This window comes from Capsicum annuum, chromosome 2 (assembly GCF_002878395.1).
Source record: "Capsicum annuum cultivar UCD-10X-F1 chromosome 2, UCD10Xv1.1, whole genome shotgun sequence".
Taxonomy (NCBI): domain Eukaryota; kingdom Viridiplantae; phylum Streptophyta; class Magnoliopsida; order Solanales; family Solanaceae; genus Capsicum; species Capsicum annuum.
In genome coordinates this window covers 149701996-149720654 of record NC_061112.1, presented here as the reverse complement: position 1 = coordinate 149720654, position 18659 = coordinate 149701996, and the positions used below count along the sequence as shown (strand labels likewise).

Sequence of the window (18659 nt, the reverse complement as noted above, 5' to 3'; positions counted from 1 at the left end):
AACCTTTTTTGGAAGTAATTACACTCTCTCCCATTTTTTAAATTATTTTACTCTCTCTCCCTATTAATATATATAACATAGCTGACATATACATAACATTCTGTGTATATGTTGGGATTTTTATGATATGTTTAGGGAGTTGGAATTTTTTGTAATATTGAAAATATAAGTTGTGTATTTATGTAATTTTTAATTTTTTGTATTATTTAAAAAGCCTCCTCCCCCACCAAGAAAATTTCAACCGAGTAAGTAAAGCAAACCAAATATATTAAAGAAAAAAGAAGCAAACTTAATTATGAAATCATAAAATTACAGTGAATCAAATTTGAAAAAATAAATAGGATATTTATAATTATCCCTTCATTTACTATGGATAAAATAACACCAGCAATTCATGTATTAAGTTAAAAGAAGTAACCACACAGTTTATTGAATGAGACTAAATTTTAATCGAAGGATTATTCTAGTTAATATGGCCTACCAAACGGGTCCTTGATGTTGTTGAGAGGGAGAATGCTCTTTAGGTGTATTGGTTGGATTCTTAATGTTACTTACATGGTTACCAAAAAAAAGAAAAAGACTCGAAATAGCTACAGGAGAAGTTTTTCTTCTTACAATTCATCCAACTTTTCTCATTTTCAGCGGCCGCTGCCTCTGCTATCTCATAATCCAGGTACCTATTTATAGAGTTTGCTTAATTATAAATATCATGCTCTTCAATGTACTAAATGTAATTGAATTTCGAACCGTGTAGAGCTCCTTCAAGACGATACTGGAAATTAAATGCAAGTTCGGGATGTTGCCGTTGAAATTCTGGAGGAAAATCGAAAGACTGACACGGTAGAGGAGTTGTTGTACAACAGAGATGATGAAAATAGAACTCAGGCTCGGGGGGAATCTGGAGCGTTGGTTTCCATATTTGGATAAAGTTAAGGTGGGAAGTGACTACTTGAGTAGTTCGGAGATATTGGAAGCATTGAACCTGTATATAATGGACTCGAGGAAAGAATAGGACGTATTCAATATGTTTGGTGGTTGAAGGTTTGAGTGATTTTGGCAATGTTTCAGCTACATTTGTCTCAGCTGATGCTCTGGGGATTCAGTCAGTCCATGTTGTAGCTTGTCATAGTTCGAAAAGGTGATCAGCACTTTAGGTGAAAATACCTTTTTGTTTCTCGTTGTTCGATATGTTTTTTTAGCATTGGCAGATGTAGTAGTATCTACTTTTTGTTTCAAATGTACTTTTAACATAACATATGATGTAAAGCAATGTGTTTGAGGCAACACGCTTGACTTAATCCAATAGTTTCCCTTCGTTTGGCTAGGGAAAGAGAAAAATCATTGATCCTGTGTTTTTAGCCAGCTCATGGTTATAATCAGTGCAAAGAGTCCCGGTATTGGTTTACTGTCCAACACTTATGGTCGAATTTTTTAGTTTTGCGGGAAGAGAATGGTATTTATAGGCTCATTAGTTTTGTTGAGCATTGTTTGTGCAAGTGCTTTGATATTTACTATCGATATGGTTGGATATCGAACTACGGGACTCTGTTCATGAGTGATTCAAAGTTTTGAAATCACGTGGTTATCGTATTGCAACATCTCATCTTGGAATGGACACGGTATAGTGATCCTCTTTTATTTCTGATACTTCATTGCCAGTTCAAATTTGTGTACTCATCTTAGTATTACACTGGTAATATAAGTAAACAATTTAATAATTTTGATTGAACTTGGCAGCCAATCTTATTATAGGGTAAATTACTACTTGTTGTAAGGACATGAAAAACTTATAAGGTGAGATAAAACATTTCAAACTTTGAGCTTCAGCGTTTCAATTATTTGTCCAAGAACCTTTTCCGACGTGCCACCAATTTCCCAAGCCTCTGTAGCCTCTTCGCCCACCTTCTGAGCCATGGACCGCAACTTGTGATCTTCCATGAGCTGTGTAATCTTCTCCTCAATCTCTTCCGACTTCACTAATCTCTCCCCCAGCCAACCCCAATGTTTCGGCCACAATCCTAAGCCTGCCTTCTCCACCACCTCTGCGTTAAACCTTTGGTCCCCGTGTAGCGCCCATGCCAGCATGGGTACTCCTCTCTGAGCGGCTTCCATTACAGAATTCCAACCGCAGTGGCTAAAGAATCCTCCTATGGCAGGATGTGATAAAATCTCTTCCTGTTTCACCCATTCCCTAACAACCATTCCATGCGTTTTCCCTTTAATTCTCTCCAAGAGTGAACTTCCTAGTAATTCTTCTAGTCCCGTTTCTTCTACTCTGTCCACTTTGACTGATTTTAATACCCAAAGGAACCTCTGCTTGCTCTTTAACATCCCTTCCCCTAGTTCTTTTATTTGGTCCTTTGACATGGCTGTTCTGCTTCCAAAGCTCACATAAACTACTGATTTTGCAGGTTGTTCAACTAACCATTTCGGAAGAGAAGTGTTTTCACAAACGGATTCGTAATACTTGAAAGGTCCAATTGGCAGAAACTGTGGAAGAGTGATCATTGTCCTACCACTATTGAGGGCTTCAATCGTCTCTGGTTCAAACCTGTGGAACGTGTTGGAAACAACACCTTTAACTTTGGAGACAGCTCGAAGGTTTGAGATCAATCGCGTTGTGAAGAGATTCTCTGGATTGAACAGAGGAGGAGGAATATTTGATACTGAAAATGAGGGTAAACTAGGAAGCTGCAAGTTCTTGCAACTTCCTTCAAGAGTCAAGTGGGGGAGATGGCTAATAAGAGAAAAAAATCTAGCAGAAGTTGTATTTAAGATGTAATAGGATATAGACAATGATGTTTCATCAGCAAGATGATCAACACATGCTGCAGCAGCAGTGTCAAGAAAAAGAGCGGAGACTGGTGGAGATAGAGAAGTTAGAAGAGGAGGAAGAAGATGAACAGAAAGAACAATAGCTTCAAACTGGAGGAAAAAAGGATCATCATTGGATGAGCGGAGGGGAATGACATGAAAATCAAGTCGCTGAATGTGTGGATGCGCGGAAAAGAAGCTATTCAAATGATTAGATTCAGCAGCGGAGACAGTAGGCTGGGCAGTGAGTATAGTAACCTTACAATTATGAGAAGCTAACATGGCAGCGAAGCGAAGAGATGGCATCAAATGCCCCATTCCAGCACTTGGAAGTAGCGCGACATGAGTTTCCATCTTTCAAAATCTATCTATTGAGGTTGTTACTTGACCTGAGTCTCGGTTAAAAGCGGTGATGATATACGTTTAAAAATTCCTGGAATCCTGAGAACCTTTCTATTTGTGGGAGAAGACTGGACTTATTAGCCTTACATTCTACCTAACACAATACTAACACCTACTGTTCTAAGACTTGATTGCATTTAATACCAGTGCCTAGTTTTGTCAAAGTCTAGGCCCTGCATGTAGGTGGCTGTTAATTGTGGGAATGAGGTTTCATTTAAGTGCTCAACTACCATTTCTTTTTTAATTTATAAATTCCAAAATCAGTTTAGAAGCCCAAGAAACTGTTGCGTTCTAGCATAAAGTACTGCATTGCTAGTGCAATTTTAAATGATAACTAAAATGAAATGCTGATTTACATATTCTTTACAAATTTAAGGGAAATGATACTTCAAATATCTAGTACCATACAATTTAATTACAAAAACAGGAGTTATGATCAATATGTTCAATTTACCTCAACATTTCAAGGTAACAAAATAATTGAATGAATACACATACCGTACTTATAAAATCATTCTACGCATCTCTTACGATCACTTACAAATTGAATAGAAAAAATGATCTCATCGAATCTCTTATTATGCATAAAAATATAGATCTATTATGTGTAAAAATAAAGATGAGAAATGATTTTCTTTTTGTTTATCAAAGTGCTTCTTCCAACTGCTCGAGACATCTTTTTTCAACCCAAACCAAGATCATTTTGTTCTATTTTTAATAAAATAATGGAGGATATAAAGCTGCAAACTCGGTTCAAACGTGTGATTTTGCAGTTCAATTTTGGACATTTTACCATTAAGCTGTCTGAAATGTAGTGGGCTGAGGATGGGCTTTGACCCAAATAGAACACGGGCTTAACGACCCGTTTTGCTCCTCTTCCTCCTTCCAGTCCAGTTCAATCCATCTCCATTTCCTACTCTCCCAGCAGCTCGATACAAGTTGGTGCAATGAGCGTCTGCAAAACCCTAATTCGCTCTTCCATTTCTCTTTTTGAGTTTCAATCACGAAACAGCTACAGGAGAATTTTTTCTTCTCATAATTCATCCAACTTTTCTCATTTTCGGCGGCCGCTGCCTCTACTGTCTCATAATTCAGGTACCTATTTATAGCGTTTGCTTAATTATAACTATCATGTACTTCAAGGTACTGAATGTAGCTGAATTTGCAAGTAGCATTCAGAATCGAACCGTGTAGAGCTCCTTCAAGACGATATGGCAGCAGCACTCAAGGAACAATTTCACTGGAAATGGAAATTCCGGATGTTGCCGTTGAAATTCCGGAGGAAAAATCGAAAGACACAGTAGAGGAGTTGTTGTGCAACAGAGATGATGTATTAAAACTGATGAAAATGGAACGCAGGCTCGATATCGAAGGCCGGGGGAATCGGGAGCGTTGGTTTCCATATTTGGATAAAGCTAAGGCGGGAAATGATTACTTGAGTAGTTTGGAGATATTGGAAGCATTGAATCCGTATATAATGGATTCAAGGAAAGAGAGGTTTCGTAATGCTGTGAAGCATAGGACGTATTCAGTATGTTTGGTGGTTGAGGGTTTGAGTGATTTTGGCAATGTTTCAGCTACGTTTCGCTCAGCTGATGCTCTGGGGATTCAGTCAGTCCATGTTGTAGCTTGTGATAGTTCGAAAAGGTGCTCAGCATTTTGGGTGAAAATACATTTAAGTTTCTCACCAGGCTCATTGCTCGATATTGTTTGATAGTTCGCAGATTTAGTAGTATTTACTTGTGTTTAAAATGTACTTTTAACATGATACATTATGCACAAAAATGTGTTTTGGCCAACACGCTTGACGTAATACAATAGTATCCACTCACTGGCAAGGGAAAAAGAAAAATCATTGATCCGGTATTTGTAGCCATCTCACGGTTATAATGTGGAAAAAATTGCATTTTATGGTTTAGTTAGTCGTCATGTTGATTAAAGTTTTAGTGCAAAGAGTTCCGGTATTGGTTTACTGTCTAACTGCAAAAAAAAACTGTCTGAGCTCCAACAGTGGTTGATTTATTTAGTTTTGCAGGTAAAGAACCGTATTTATAGGATAGTTGGCTTTCTTGAGCATTGTTTGTGCAAGTGCCTTGATATTAACTATCTGCCTACGCCCTACAGGTACAGGGAGAATCGCCATGTCAGCATGGGAGCTGAGAAATGGTTGGATATCGAACTATGGGATTCTGTTCATGAGTGCTTCAAAGTTTTGAAATCACGTGGTTATCGCATTGCGACAACACATCTTGGAACGGACACGGTATAGTGATCCTCTTTATTTCTGATACTTCATTGACAGTCCAAATTTGTATACACATCTTGGGGTTGCACTGGGTATTATGTTGCTGTGTTGTTTCTCTTTTTGTTGGTTTTTCAAGATTTCATTGAATGTTGTCTTTCTGTTTTAGGTTTCTGTGTACGATATGGACTGGTCATGCCCAACTGCAATTGTTGTGGGAAATGAACTTAGGTAGGTGCTATACTCTGATAGTCTAAACTCTAATGCCCTGGTTCAAGAATAGTTACCTGCTGAGGGATTACTATATTTTCTGACACATAAAGTATAACCATTAGCATATATGCTCAGTTCTTATGTTAGAATTTGTAATCAAATTCTTTCTTGTTTTCTTGGTTCTCTACTTTAATGATTTTCTTTGTGCTGAAGCTCTTATTATATTTCCTCGTAATAGGAGAGAAAATATTTGCTTGGACAGACTATAATTAATTTTTCTGAGATGGACCACAACTAGATAAGATATTGTTGTTTGTAGGGGAATAAGTGAAGAGGCTCTCGAATCATCAGACTTGCACTGCAGCATTCCAATGAAAGGCATGGTTGACTCATTCAATGTTTCTGTTGCTGCTGGCCTTCTTATGCACCATGCTGTCTGTGACAGAACTTCTCGCTTGGTACGTTCCCTGTAGCGCTGCAGAACTTTCGCCTAATTCTTATTTACTCTTTCCATCTCTTCGTAATACTTGCTCTTCTGATGGAGGTGTAAAATTGCAGTACACTCAATAGAAAGGAGAGACTAGGTACTAGGATTACCTTTTAGTTTGGTGAAACACACATTTCTCTTTTTCTTTTCCACCTCTCTTTTCATATGGGGGTGTGGGATAAAGGTTCTACATGTTGCATTAGCTACAAGGTATGTGATTGTTTCCCTTTTCTTTTTAACCATTCATGAGAATAGGAAAATAGTGGGACAATGTATCTGCCTAGGTTGATTCTCTTCTTACATTTTAGTTCCCACAATATCCCTATGGCGTTAAATCTTTTGAAGCGGTTCAAAATTTGGTTGACATCAACCTGGAGTGATTGAACTCTGCCCTGCATTATTGTACGTTGGAAAATTCTAAACTTTGTTCTCGTGTCTACTGTGGTAGGTGAAAGCGACGCCGTAGTTCATCTGAGCTGCTTACCTGTACAAGCATCTATCCGTCTTTTATTCATGCTCGATGGTTCCACTTACCGAGTTGATTTTATTTTCTTAGGGATGCCATGGGGATCTAACTAGTGAGGAAAGCCAAATCTTGCTAGCGGAGTTCTCTTTGCGCCACAACGATAATACAATTAGAATTGCTCATGAATATGCAAAACGAAAGATAGCTGAGCCTAAATCAAAGCTTTGAATAAGTCATCAACCTAGTTTTCGGACTTAGCGTGTGCCTATTCCGAAGTAACACCAGGTACTTTCTAACATAATGAAACTTATATTGCTAGCTTTTTTTTTTTTTTTTTCATTTGTTGTGTTTGTTTTTTGATCTGTTTAGATTTTGAATAACTGTCGATTTTTCTTTTTAATTATTACGAGGCCCTCCATGTATATGCCCAGATATTTGACGGACTTGATGCTGGAGATTGCTTGGCCATACAAACGAGCTGCTGAGAGTTTGCATTTTGTTCTGTTGCGGCTTATGTATAGCTTTTACTTCTATACAATAGACCCCCTTATGGTCCTGCCATTCTACGACCCCGCGCATAGCGAAAGCTTAAGCTTTAGTTCACCGGACGGCACATAGCGAAAGCTTAAGCTTTAGTTCACCGGACCAACTTTTTTTTTGAATTGCCATTTTGTAAGGATTAACTTTTTATTGTATTTACTATGAATTCTTTAGAGAAAATTGCTTTCACAAAAATGTTGTAGGGGTTAATTTTACTTTTGAATTATAGCACCATCTTTTAATTAAAGTCGGTAATATATTTGCTCACACGAAATTTCCTGTGAACTTGCTTTCTTTCGCTCTCCTCCTGCAATTACTGTCTTGTTGATCCAAAGAGGCCTCCACTTTTTTCAATGTCCGGACACCTTCTACCAAAGTGGCAAAACAAAAAGGCTGGAAAAAAACACAGCAGAAAAACAATTCTCACTGGAAATATAAGTGAGATCCCAATAATACAGTGCATCTTAAACTTTCCCAAAAATGGTCCATCGAGGTTGCATTTGCAACGTTAACCCACTAGCGGATCAATTGCTAACTTTGTCCATCTCATCTTCTATCAAAACTCAATAGGAATTTGTTTCCACGAGATTTTGTGCAATTCACCAGAACTCTTGGCTCCACCATTGACAAGGAAATAGACTGCTTGGTTGAACCACATATGCTAACGAACCAAAAATAAAATTATGAAAACATTAATGTACCATTTTCAGAATATTCCCTCGTGTACATGGTGGTGGTCATATAAATTACTATAGCTATTGGACTCCGACATGAGAAAAGGAACTATCCCACTCAGAAACGAAAGCACAGGATTTTCTAGTTTCGCCAACACAAGTCTACCGTTGATCACTTGAACTCAATATACAATGATCAGGTAAAATGTAGAAAATGAGAAATCCCTACTCAATCAACTTTGAAGTATCAGTTGTTTGTATTGTTGTTTTTGTGCTTTGCAAATTCAAATCTTCCCCATGCTTCTGCAGTTCATGGGACCGAATAAACTCTTCGATTTTCTCCTTCAATTCAGTGTCGGGAATCAACATGTCCACAGTCAGATGAGACCGGTTAAATGGGTCCGTCTGTAAACCAATAGAAACATGTGAAAAAAATGTTATCTTCCAACTATTGGAATAAAAGACTAATAAACAGAGGCTTACACTATCACTAAGAAGGTGCCGCTGAATAACAGGCCGGTCCACTGTTATCCTCGAAGAGGGAAGAATGACAGGATCCTTCATTAAAGTATACTGCAAATTGATAAAGAACATTTTTCCCGGTGAAAAACACGAATACGGACAGTATCTATCTCTCGTTAATTAGGAGCTACTTGAGTTTGACATTTGGGTAAAAAGGCGAATACTTACTTGGATTGGATCAAGGAATTCATCAGGAATGTCTCCGAGAGCAGCTTCAGCATCCATTGCTTCTGAAGCAGCAACCTTGGCTTTTGCACCAAGTTCAATGAACTCTTGTATGATCCTCATATCTTCACCAATTCTCCTAAGGACATCAACTGCAGCACTAAATATCTGGAGCAAATCCAAGTTGTTACACCAAGAGTCCAATCAGAGAACGAATTAAAGGAAGCAATTAACTTAAGAGTGAGAACCTGCTCATTGTATGATCGACCGTCTCTTATAATTGCAGCTGGAAAGATTTTTTCCTTATCACCTCTCGCCAAATGCACATATATTTTCACGATCTTCACATGCATTACAAAAGAAAATTAAAAATTCTAAATAAGTACCTTCCTCTTGATTCTAGGAATGATATTATGGACTCTACACGGACACACTAAACAACAAGAACAAAAAGAAAATGTTTGTGACCCTCTCCATGGAATAGGAGATTACCAAGACAATGTGATAACTGGAGGGAAAAAAAAAGCTAATAATAAAGAAACACACTGTTGTTTGTATCAGAAAGAAAAATCGATCAGAACTTTGACAAAATTCAGAACAGAGACCCCATCAACAATCATATTTGATTTTGTTAAAACAATGACTCTTGGAAAACACAATATTCAAGACACACTATATGCAACAAATTACTTGCTTTAGATTCTTGATCAGATAACACTACCAATATTTTTATCATCTATTGGATAATAGGCCCGCCTCTCTGCCCTTATCCACTTAAATACCAGACTTTTGTCGAGAGCAGGGTTCAAACTTGCCAACCTACACATCACATGTGCTCTTACAACTAAACTAAAGCCCTAGGGGCTCACTACCGATATATAATCATGGTTATAGTAAAAGTACACTTCTATACCCAGTCAATGGTGGATGTGCTTTGGGGTAATGAGGCTAGATTTGCTGGGCTTTTATGAATCCTAAATTAGTCATGTAATGCTTTTAGTTGAGGATATTCTTCTAACAAATGGCAGATTTCATAATTGTCTATCATCATGCACTTTCAGGGAAAGAGTTATAATTTGTAGTGGTCGCAAAAACTTCAGGTGATATTGATACCCCACATTGCTGCTTGTGGACCTGTGGTTCCGAGAATCCCTACTCTAGGGCGATACCATGCCTTGGTTCACGAGGATTATATTAACGATGAAGTTCGTAGCTAAATCCATTTTTTCCTGTATTGCAGTCAAATGAGATACGCATTTTGATTTTGTGTGTGCACTAAAACTAGTTGGAAGTTATAAATGTGAAGATCCTTGTGCCTCTGGCATTTCATCATGTGTCTCAGTCATATTTCATATTTTCTTTACCTAGATCATTCATTGCCTTGTTATTTGAGAATTTCACCATCATAAGAAAGCATAGTTGCACTTTGCTAGTTTTCAAGTGTAAAAATGGAAGGACTCGAGTCAGAAGGTAAAAAGATTAGGAGTTTTAACAATTTAAGGGACATTTAATGTCATCTGGTCTTTGTAAAAATGCAAGGACATCAACATATGTAAAGAAATTCACCTGTTTCAGCAACTCTTTCGGACGAAACTCATACTTTTCAGGGTCTTTCAAGCTAAGAGATTTTCTTTGTGGTCCCACCAGCTGTAGTAAGAAGTAATTCAACATGCTAGCAACTCTCTCCACCTGGAAAATCAATTGAGAAAAATTAAGGGAAAAAAATTAAAAAACAACAGCTTCAACAGTTACAATACAATACAACTGATATTGAATAGTGAACATACCATCTCAGGAAGGAGAAAAGGTACAGTAATTTGCTCGGAAGTAAATGCTAACAGGCTCACATCTTCATTTGCCAACTTCATATCAATTCGAATTATCTAAAACAACCAGCATCTTTCAATTAAACTACGGACATATTACATAACTTCAGTAGATAAAAACATATAAAGATTTAAATCTGACATTCTCTTGTGAATGGAACAGCCGGGTTCTCTCCTGCCTTTCTTGAGCTGGTCTTCGCTCCCATTCCGCGGTGTTAGACATTTCAGCTTCCAGCTCTTTCAGTTCAAGAATTTTATTAAGACTTTCATCGAGAAGATAGATGCTATCATTGATCAAGAAGTTTAAGAAATTCAAATAAACGCCCTTCTCCTCTTCCTTGGCAATCTAGAATTGAAGTTACAGATAAAGTGTTATTGGAGAGTAGTTCAAGCATGGTGTTATAAAATGTTCAGAGCAAAATATCACCCAAAAGGATAAAAAATCCAACCTGTCTCCACGCATTCCGGTGACTTGGAACTTGCCAAAGATATTCAAGCAGTTCAGCAATGTTGTGGCGGATATTAAATTTATCATAGAACTGCAGCATATGGAGACATTTCATTTAAAAAGCACACAGTGGAAACCTATCACCGCATTTTCTTTAAGTGAGACTGCAAATCAACCCTTCCTTCATTCCTAGCCAGTAGACACCCCCTTCTTAAGAAAATTTTTAAAGACTAAGACCATTTTTCAAACTCCCTATGATGAAACAAGTATCACCAGAGAACCAGGAAAACCCGATACCTCTGACTTCCAAAAAAAAAGTAAAAAAGAATCTGATGACATAACCCAGCAATCAGATCACTTTATGCTGAAACAATAACAACAGATAACCAATAAAACAGTATTTGAGACTTCTGGGCAGAAAGAGTTTCGTTTTGCAGCCATAGCTAAAATATATACCCCCTTTAACTTCAAAGTTCAAAATTCCTTCAAAAAAGCCCTTTTGAGGAACTGTCGGTAAGATAGTCTACTTAGAACTGTGTTTGGCGAATCTTTTTTATTTTAGGCATATTGAACATACCTACAAACATAATTTCTTGGAGAATATATACTTCTTAATAGACTCAAACTAAAATATCACACCAGTTGTTCTTCGAGAAACGTCTTCCATGAGAGGAAAATATCCATTATTTTTAAGCTCTGATACATTACAGTGCCTCGAGAACAGTTATATATATTTTGATGCTTCAGACAGATCTGAAGAATCTCCACTTTGAGAATGTAAGGGTGAAGTGAAAGGTCAATGACCTGAAGTCTTGAAAATGAACGACACAAGCAAGAAATAAAGTAAGTTCACATTTCAAGATCCTTGTGAAACTTCAAAATATCTGCTAAAGTTGTGAAGAAGAAAGAACTAACATCAACGATCAGAAAGAAAAAAAAAAAGACTAGCATCAAAAATCACTACTTCCTAAGCAAGGTAGAATTTTATAGGAACAGTTTCACTTCTCAAAGCACATATCAATTGATAAAGAACAAAATCATTACCTGCGTGTGGGAACCTGTAAATTCAATGTCAACATAAAGCTTCAAAAGATTTCTCACAAGGTACTCCAGGGAGAGTTGATGCCCCTCAAACAATGTAGACGTTGCAGTGGAGCCGCTGCATAAAAATTCACTTAGATAGGCAACAACAACAAGATATCCAGCACACACAGACACAAATAATAGTAAAAAGTAAAAACAACTTTGAAAAATGCAATATCACAAGTGCTTATATTTGAAACACCTTCTCCGGGGCATCCAACAGTTTAGGACTTCAACCATCTTTGCTCTAAGGTAAGGGTTTCTGATATATTCTGGACTTGCCATGAACATGATAATGAAATTCATGAAGTCATCCTATCAAGCAATGCAAAAAGAAAATTTCATATGAAAAAGGAACACATGAAGAACAAGAATATGAATGACATACAAAAATCAAGACACCTACCAGCAAGACACCATCCAAAGCTCTAGGAATTCGAGAAGCAAAAATTAGCAGCTCCATGGCATCTTCAACAAAGTGCTCAGGCATAGATGCGAACTCCATAGGGCAAGGGGAAGGTAAAGGCATCTTAAAACCACCAACAAGGCCGACCAGCCAAACAATCATTAATCTGTAGTAGGATAATGCACGCTGGAGAAGCCCTCCATCCTGAAAACAAGGCAATCATTTAAAACTGTATACCAATAATATACGTACGGAACAAAGATATAACTTGCATCTATTCAAACCTGGGATACTGTGATTGTACATTTTATATTTTACCCCCAAAAAATTCATGTATGCACAGAAAAGTAGGGACAGAGCTACGTTGCTTGAAAACAGCAAGATATAGCATTAAGTACAATATACCAAAAAAGCAGCTATAAAAAGAGAATTCCTCACATTCTCAAAATTGCATAATCCTACTAAGTATTACAAAAGGAGTAGCTTATATACCCTCAGTATTTGGGCTTCATAGCATAATTTCTCCTGTGAATACAACTCAAGTTCCTTTTCCAAGCGAGATATTTCCTGCTGCAACTGTGGCGAGGGTGCTTGTTCTAGCATGGTTTTCATGGTAGACAAATGATCTTCGCTTCTTGAAATGTCCTAAAGATGATAATTAAATAGTTAGTTTGGTACAAACACCTTGACCATACCATATCAATTTTTCATCCACTATTACATAAGGTTCAAGACATCCTTCTTTCACCAAGCATAATTTAATATTTCCTTTCTTCGAGTCCCAATTCCTCACCTGAACAAGGTGCTTAAAATCTGAAAACGCTTTTAGGAGGCCCAGGTTAAGCACCCTTGCAGTCATGAAGAAGCATTCACATATGAAAGGGTATTTAGCTTTCTCACTACTACTTGATATTGGGTTGTCACAGTGGAGAATTGAAGGTCCACCAGAGCCATTCCCGGAACTTGTAGCTTCCTGGGACGCCAACAAACGATTTTCTCCATCACTGCCTTCTTTAGAAACGTCAATTTTCCCAGAATTATGTTGATTAATCCATTCAGAGACTTCTTCTGATGATGCATGCAGAGCAGTCAACCCTCTGGTGTGGATCATAGGAAACATTAAAACAAAACACACACAAGCAGATGAAAAGGGGAGACTATGGCCACAAAGAAAAATTCACCTCAGTTCCAGACGGGTGCTAAGAAACACATATTGGGGATCAATCTTGTCCCGTTTTGTCAAATTGGCATCTAAGAAAGGTTCACAGAGACGAAGCATAACAGCACTGAGATTTACAAACATGCCTGAACTAGCACAAGATAATGGATCAACCTGCAAAGCACAAAAGTTTGAGGCTATGGCAGAGTAGAAAAACTCAGAGCATACAAAAACAAAATGTGCCCTTGATGAATAGCACACTTTACACGTCTGTTTCACATTTTACAGCTCCGTAGTGTGATCTGTAGAGAAATATTACCTGCAAATGTGCCCTTGAAGAATTTTTGTTTATAACTGCTGCAAGATACCCGAGGACATTTTCACGAATGGTTGTATTTTTCAGAAGAGACATAAGGACTTCTGCTAAGCCATCATACAAGTTATTCATAACAGTTTTGATTGTAGTGAAAGAAGACAGGAGATCAGCCGGACGACGTGTTGCCGATTCCGAAAAACACTGCTGGCTGTTCCAACACAAGTGAAACAATCTATCAGTCCTTTGTAGAAAATAGAAACCTTCAACAAAGAATATGCCAATGCAAAGGAAATTAGACTATCTTTTTTCACCAAGGGCTATAAATGGCCAACGTCCTAATTTTTTGGTTAGAGAATGAGAGAGATGCATATGTTAAGTGACCAATAACAAAGATAACCATACAATAGCTTGATGACGTCCAAAGAATCAACATTCTCAAGGTAATAAGCTGCGAGATGTTTCCTCCTATCTCTTTGTACATATAGAATGAAACTTTAATAAAAAACGTAAAGACGTGCTCTTCCACAGGAAAACATACACCTTTCTTGCAGAAACAGCATGATAACAAGGACTGAACAAGTATGAAAGGCTATCATGCCTGTTTCTATAATCGATTTACAATGTCATAGAATTTCTCATCAATGTATAAAAGTCAGATAATAATACACTTAAAGGAAACAACACAGAACTAAATACACACGAGAGAAAATTTAACCCACCCAACATCCGGATCACTCTTGAAGATTGTATTGTCAGGCAAAGCACTAACATGAAAGAAAGGACCCAAAATGCTTGTCATCTCAATAACTCTTCCATTTAAATAAACACTCTTTGGAATCCACCAAGGATGATTCACCAAAGATTTAGCACCTACTGGATACTTAACCAAATACAATAAAGCTCTAAGTGGCTGCTGGAAATTACCCAAAGCCGAAACCTTTAATACAGCCCCTCTCAAATCCTCATACAATTGCTTCAATATCGGATCCATACTATCAAAATCACCATCCTTAAATAACTCATCCAAAAACCCTGGTGGACTTGTCACTCCACTACTACTCCCCCCACCAAACGCATCCACAGAGCTCGAAACCTCCGAAAACACCAACGGAAGCAACGGAGACACACTCGAATTCACCATCTCCCAATTGGGAAACATCCCTGGATTCCCTAAATGTATCCTACAATACGATACAGCAAGTTTCTTCGCTTGTTTTACCGCCATTTCCATCTCAGACCTCACATTCTTATCCTTCATCGACGCAATTTTCTTCCCCTCTTCATGTGCCCTACGATAACAATTCACCAAATACTGAAAAGGGGGTTCCGCCGATACATAATTACCCGATAGTCGATCAATCATAACCCGCTCCATCAAATCCCTAGACAACCTTAATTCTTTACCCTCGCTCAAAATCTCCGCCGCCGTCATCTCCAAATACACAATACGTGTATCGCTTTCCATTGAATCAACTAGAGATACAAGTAAAATTTTCCGTAGAATTATATCCTCGATCTCCGCCGGCGTCCTCTGTGGTTTACTAGTCGCCATAATTTCAACAATAAATTAATCAATTTTTTTCAGAAATTGATGACTTTGGAGAAGGAGTTTGCTAGAAATTGATATAAAAGCAACTAGATTTACAAACTAAACCCATGATTATTGAACTAATAAGAATAGAATTAGGGTGAATTAACTAAGGGAGATTAGTAGAGTAATTAAAATAAGCAGATGTTAATAATGGAGAAAGCATTGAAGGGAGAATTGTGGAATAGTCGTGAAAAGAAAGGACTTTGAAGAGAAATATGAGGGGTTTCCGACTTTACAAGGTAAAACCACAATAAGGTTTCGGAGTGTTTTAAGAATTTTTTTAAAAACAAAAGATGGGATCGAAAAAAATAAAAAAGAAGTAAATAAAAAATGAGAAATTAAATCCTTTATCAGCGAGTAAAAGCGGAACTAAATAACTATGATTCTCCAAAATGTGAAAACACATTATAATTCCATTGGTAATTTTGGATCACTTATCTATAATATATTAAAAGTGTGAAGATATTTAGAGAACTGATTTGAATTTTTTACCCTTTATTTAAAGTTTCGTAATAAATAAAATTATCGTTTCACTTATTTCCTACAATTATTATATCATTATAGTATAATAAATAAAGGAATCTTAAAATATATGGTAAGAAAAAAATATATGAAAATTTATTATTGTTGGATTTTTTTTCTCATTTTGTACTTGAGAAAGGATTCCTAAATACAAAATAAGAGGGGAGAAAAAAAGGAAAATAAGATGATTTAATCAAAATTAAAATAATAAATTTAATAGCAGCCTTTTTTTATAAATTAACACAAGGAAAATAACTAAAGTACGAGAATTTTTTTGCTTCAAAATTTGGTAGTATTAGACCTCTATTTTTTTTTACATAATAAAAAGAAATATTATTTTAATAGTATATTATTGTTCGGACGTTCAAGACTTCTGCTATATTTGGGAATCTTTATTATTTTTATATTATATTATTATTAGAAAATTTTATGAGTGCACCCCAGATGAAAAGCTTTCATATTTCGTTAATCCTTTTTGGACGATAGTTTGGACTCCTACAAATTGAGGACTATTGTCCTAATATTTCAATTATCAATTGTTTTGTTGTAGTTTCTATTCTATTCAAGTTTATATTGTAGATGGATGTTTCGTCACATCTTTGAAGAATTTTTTGTGTTACAGTTAGGTTTAATGGTATTGTTCTGAGATCTCGATTGTTGTGTAATATAGGTGGCAGATGAACGTTCGGTCGGACTTTGAGAAACTTTTTTATAAAGGTTACGGTTTAATTGTCTCATTCTAATATCTCAAGGATCGTCTTATTTTATTGTAGTTTGCAGGTGGTAGATGAATGTTCGGACGAGTTTTGAGAAATTTTTTTGTTAAGATTAGTTTAATCATATTACTGTATATTATTTTTGTTATCATCCGTTATGTGATAGTTTACGTTGTAGTAGACGGTCAAAATACCGATACTTCAAGCATGCCTTGATGCATAAAGCTTATCTTAAATTTTTAAAGTCAATTGCTATTTCATATATATATATATATACATATATATATACTAGATTAGTGTACGTGCTTTGTACGTGTGTATCGCATCGATCAATAAGAACATATCCATAAGAAGAATACATTATTGAAAGGTAGCAACTAATGTTAAGATACATGTTGTATGTATTTAAAAAATCAAAAAATAAATTTAATCAAAATTCAATTATACCACGTAAATTGAGATAAAGAAAATAATTTAAAAAATTATAAATCTCTAAATAATTTTCTCCCAAATATTGACCCAAACCTGATCCTAAATATCATTCTGAGACCTGACCTCGAATACTAACCGAGGACCCAACCCAAATCTCGACCCGTACTTGACCTTAAATCTTTACCTAAGACCGAACTCGGGACCTCGAATTCCTACCATGGACTTGAGCCCGAATCCTGACCTGGGAGTCCCATGAATCTCTATTTGGGATCCGACCCTGACTCTCGAACCCAGATCTGACCCCGTCTCCAGACTCAAGATCCAACAAGAGATCCGACACTGAATCTTGACCTGAGACCCGATCCTGATGGAGAAATCGAGCCTAAATCTTGACTCGTTGTCAGGAGTATGTTCTCGGGAGATATAATAATGGAAGTCTGAATAATTAAGATTAGTACCTTCATCAAGTGCAAATAAATGAGGCATATACAAACTATTTAGTTTTGTCTACATACCTTAACAAAAAAATTATATACTTCTCGTATTATTTATGTTGATCTATAAAATTGAAAGATATTACATTATTCTAAAAGCATTGCCACTCTGTAGGACTCAAAATTAAATATGTTCAACAAACTATTAAACTAAGTTCCATTCAAACCACCTCAAACATGCAAAACTAGCTGAATAGAGTGCAATTATCGTTGCTGCTTTCCTTCACTGGTGCAGAAAATATAAGTTATCCTTAGTGATAAAATTTTAGTATCTTGTGACAAAATTTTTTAAGTAGAAGAAGCTATCATAAATATAAGAAAACGACTTGAATTAAAATATAAGCTATCATAACCTTATACTTTCCATGCATACCTCTATGACAATCTGAAATTCGGACAGCATCATGTCGCATATAAAAGGAAATAATCACCTGTATAAGCTTGAGCACACATATATATGTATATACAATACTTGGCCGTTGGAGCCATCACGTCTATTGACAAAATACCACCTTGACTGTACATTAGGTCTACAAAGCCTCTCGACAATACACAGAGTTTAACTAAGGTTGGGACACACCCCGCCATATAACTAACTTCTATACAATACCAAAAGTAACTGGATATGACACGAAAAGTCCCGAAGCAAACTGGAGCTCACCAAAAGCAGCTGGATATCCTGGCTCCTACTTGTGCGGTGTATGAGCTGAGGTACCTGTGCCTGCAGCATGAAATGCAGTGTCACGCCCCAAAATCCCATCGGGCCGGACTGGCACCCGAAGCCGAGAAGGCCCGGGAGAACCCGTTCAAATACCTGTACTTTCACTTACATGTCACCAAAAATTTGGACAGCACTTCGTTGCATATAGAAGGGTTTAATTACCTGTATCAGCACAACACGCACAAATATAAATATATATAATACTTGGCCGTCGGGGCCACCACATATACAAATATAACATCACTATATAAACTTCCATGACTTTACCCTTCCTTATGTCTACAAAGCCTATAGGATATACATGACATAACTAGGGTCGGGACAAACCCCCGCCCACACATGACTCCTGTACAATAACAAAACATTAGGGACTGACTCGAAAAGCTCCGAAGCAAACTGGAGCTCACCAACAATAGTTGT

The 18659-nt window shown here is 36.8% G+C and overlaps 3 protein-coding genes and 1 long non-coding RNA gene across 5 annotated transcripts; 2 read left to right on the top strand and 2 right to left on the bottom strand.

The window, feature by feature from the left end:
* Nucleotides 1–487: 487 nt before the first annotated feature.
* Nucleotides 488–1338, top strand: LOC124896116. Its single transcript, XR_007052586.1, has 2 exons — nt 488–673; nt 755–1338. It is a non-coding gene; the product is annotated as an uncharacterized LOC124896116 (long non-coding RNA).
* A 267-nt stretch (nt 1339–1605) lies between these two features.
* Nucleotides 1606–3305, bottom strand: LOC107860487 (UDP-glycosyltransferase 708C1). Its single transcript, XM_016705865.2, has one exon. The coding sequence runs from the start codon at nt 3166–3168 to the stop codon at nt 1810–1812; it is 1359 nt and encodes a 452-aa protein (XP_016561351.2). The 5' UTR covers nt 3169–3305; the 3' UTR covers nt 1606–1809.
* A 240-nt stretch (nt 3306–3545) lies between these two features.
* Nucleotides 3546–7359, top strand: LOC107860486 (tRNA (guanosine(18)-2'-O)-methyltransferase). 2 transcript variants are annotated; one of them, XM_016705864.2, is made up of 7 exons: nt 3546–4311; nt 4389–4863; nt 5341–5479; nt 5628–5689; nt 5991–6129; nt 6715–6909; nt 7056–7359. In XM_016705864.2, the coding sequence occupies exons 1-6, from the start codon at nt 4164–4166 to the stop codon at nt 6850–6852; spliced, it is 1101 nt and encodes a 366-aa protein (XP_016561350.1). In that variant the 5' UTR covers nt 3546–4163; the 3' UTR covers nt 6853–6909; nt 7056–7359. The 2 variants fall into 2 exon arrangements, with proteins under 2 accessions (XP_016561350.1, XP_047263479.1); XM_047407523.1 differs by having other exon boundaries at nt 3963–4311; nt 7035–7359.
* Nucleotides 7360–7823: 464 nt separating this feature from the next.
* Nucleotides 7824–15637, bottom strand: LOC107860485 (probable ubiquitin conjugation factor E4). Its single transcript, XM_016705863.2, has 16 exons — nt 14483–15637; nt 13767–13971; nt 13470–13621; nt 13082–13385; nt 12781–12933; nt 12289–12492; nt 12085–12197; nt 11844–11958; nt 10801–10890; nt 10494–10697; nt 10313–10408; nt 10092–10214; nt 8774–8866; nt 8529–8693; nt 8322–8411; nt 7824–8243 (listed from the first exon to the last, which is right to left on the bottom strand). Exons 1-16 carry the CDS (start codon nt 15313–15315, stop codon nt 8064–8066), a joined length of 3120 nt encoding a protein of 1039 aa, XP_016561349.1. The 5' UTR covers nt 15316–15637; the 3' UTR covers nt 7824–8063.
* Between the last annotated feature and the right edge of the window lie 3022 nt (nt 15638–18659).

Bases quoted from the DNA above. Each gene is read 5' to 3' on its own strand.
- LOC107860487 (XM_016705865.2), bottom strand. From the start codon at position 3,168: ATGGAAACTCATGTCGCGCTACTTCCAAGTGCTGGAATGGGGCATTTG.
- LOC107860486 (XM_016705864.2), top strand. From the start codon at position 4,164: ATGAGCGTCTGCAAAACCCTAATTCGCTCTTCCATTTCTCTTTTTGAG. The intron at 4,864-5,340 runs GTGCTCAGCATT...TACGCCCTACAG, and splicing joins GCTTGTGATAGTTCGAAAAG to GTACAGGGAGAATCGCCATG. The intron at 5,690-5,990 runs GTAGGTGCTATA...TGTTGTTTGTAG, and splicing joins GTTGTGGGAAATGAACTTAG to GGGAATAAGTGAAGAGGCTC.
- LOC107860485 (XM_016705863.2), bottom strand. From the start codon at position 15,315: ATGGCGACTAGTAAACCACAGAGGACGCCGGCGGAGATCGAGGATATA. The intron at 11,959-12,084 runs GTGTTTCAAATA...ATTTTTATGCAG, and splicing joins TGTTGGATGCCCCGGAGAAG to CGGCTCCACTGCAACGTCTA. The intron at 10,409-10,493 runs GTCAGATTTAAA...TGGTTGTTTTAG, and splicing joins TGTTCCATTCACAAGAGAAT to ATAATTCGAATTGATATGAA.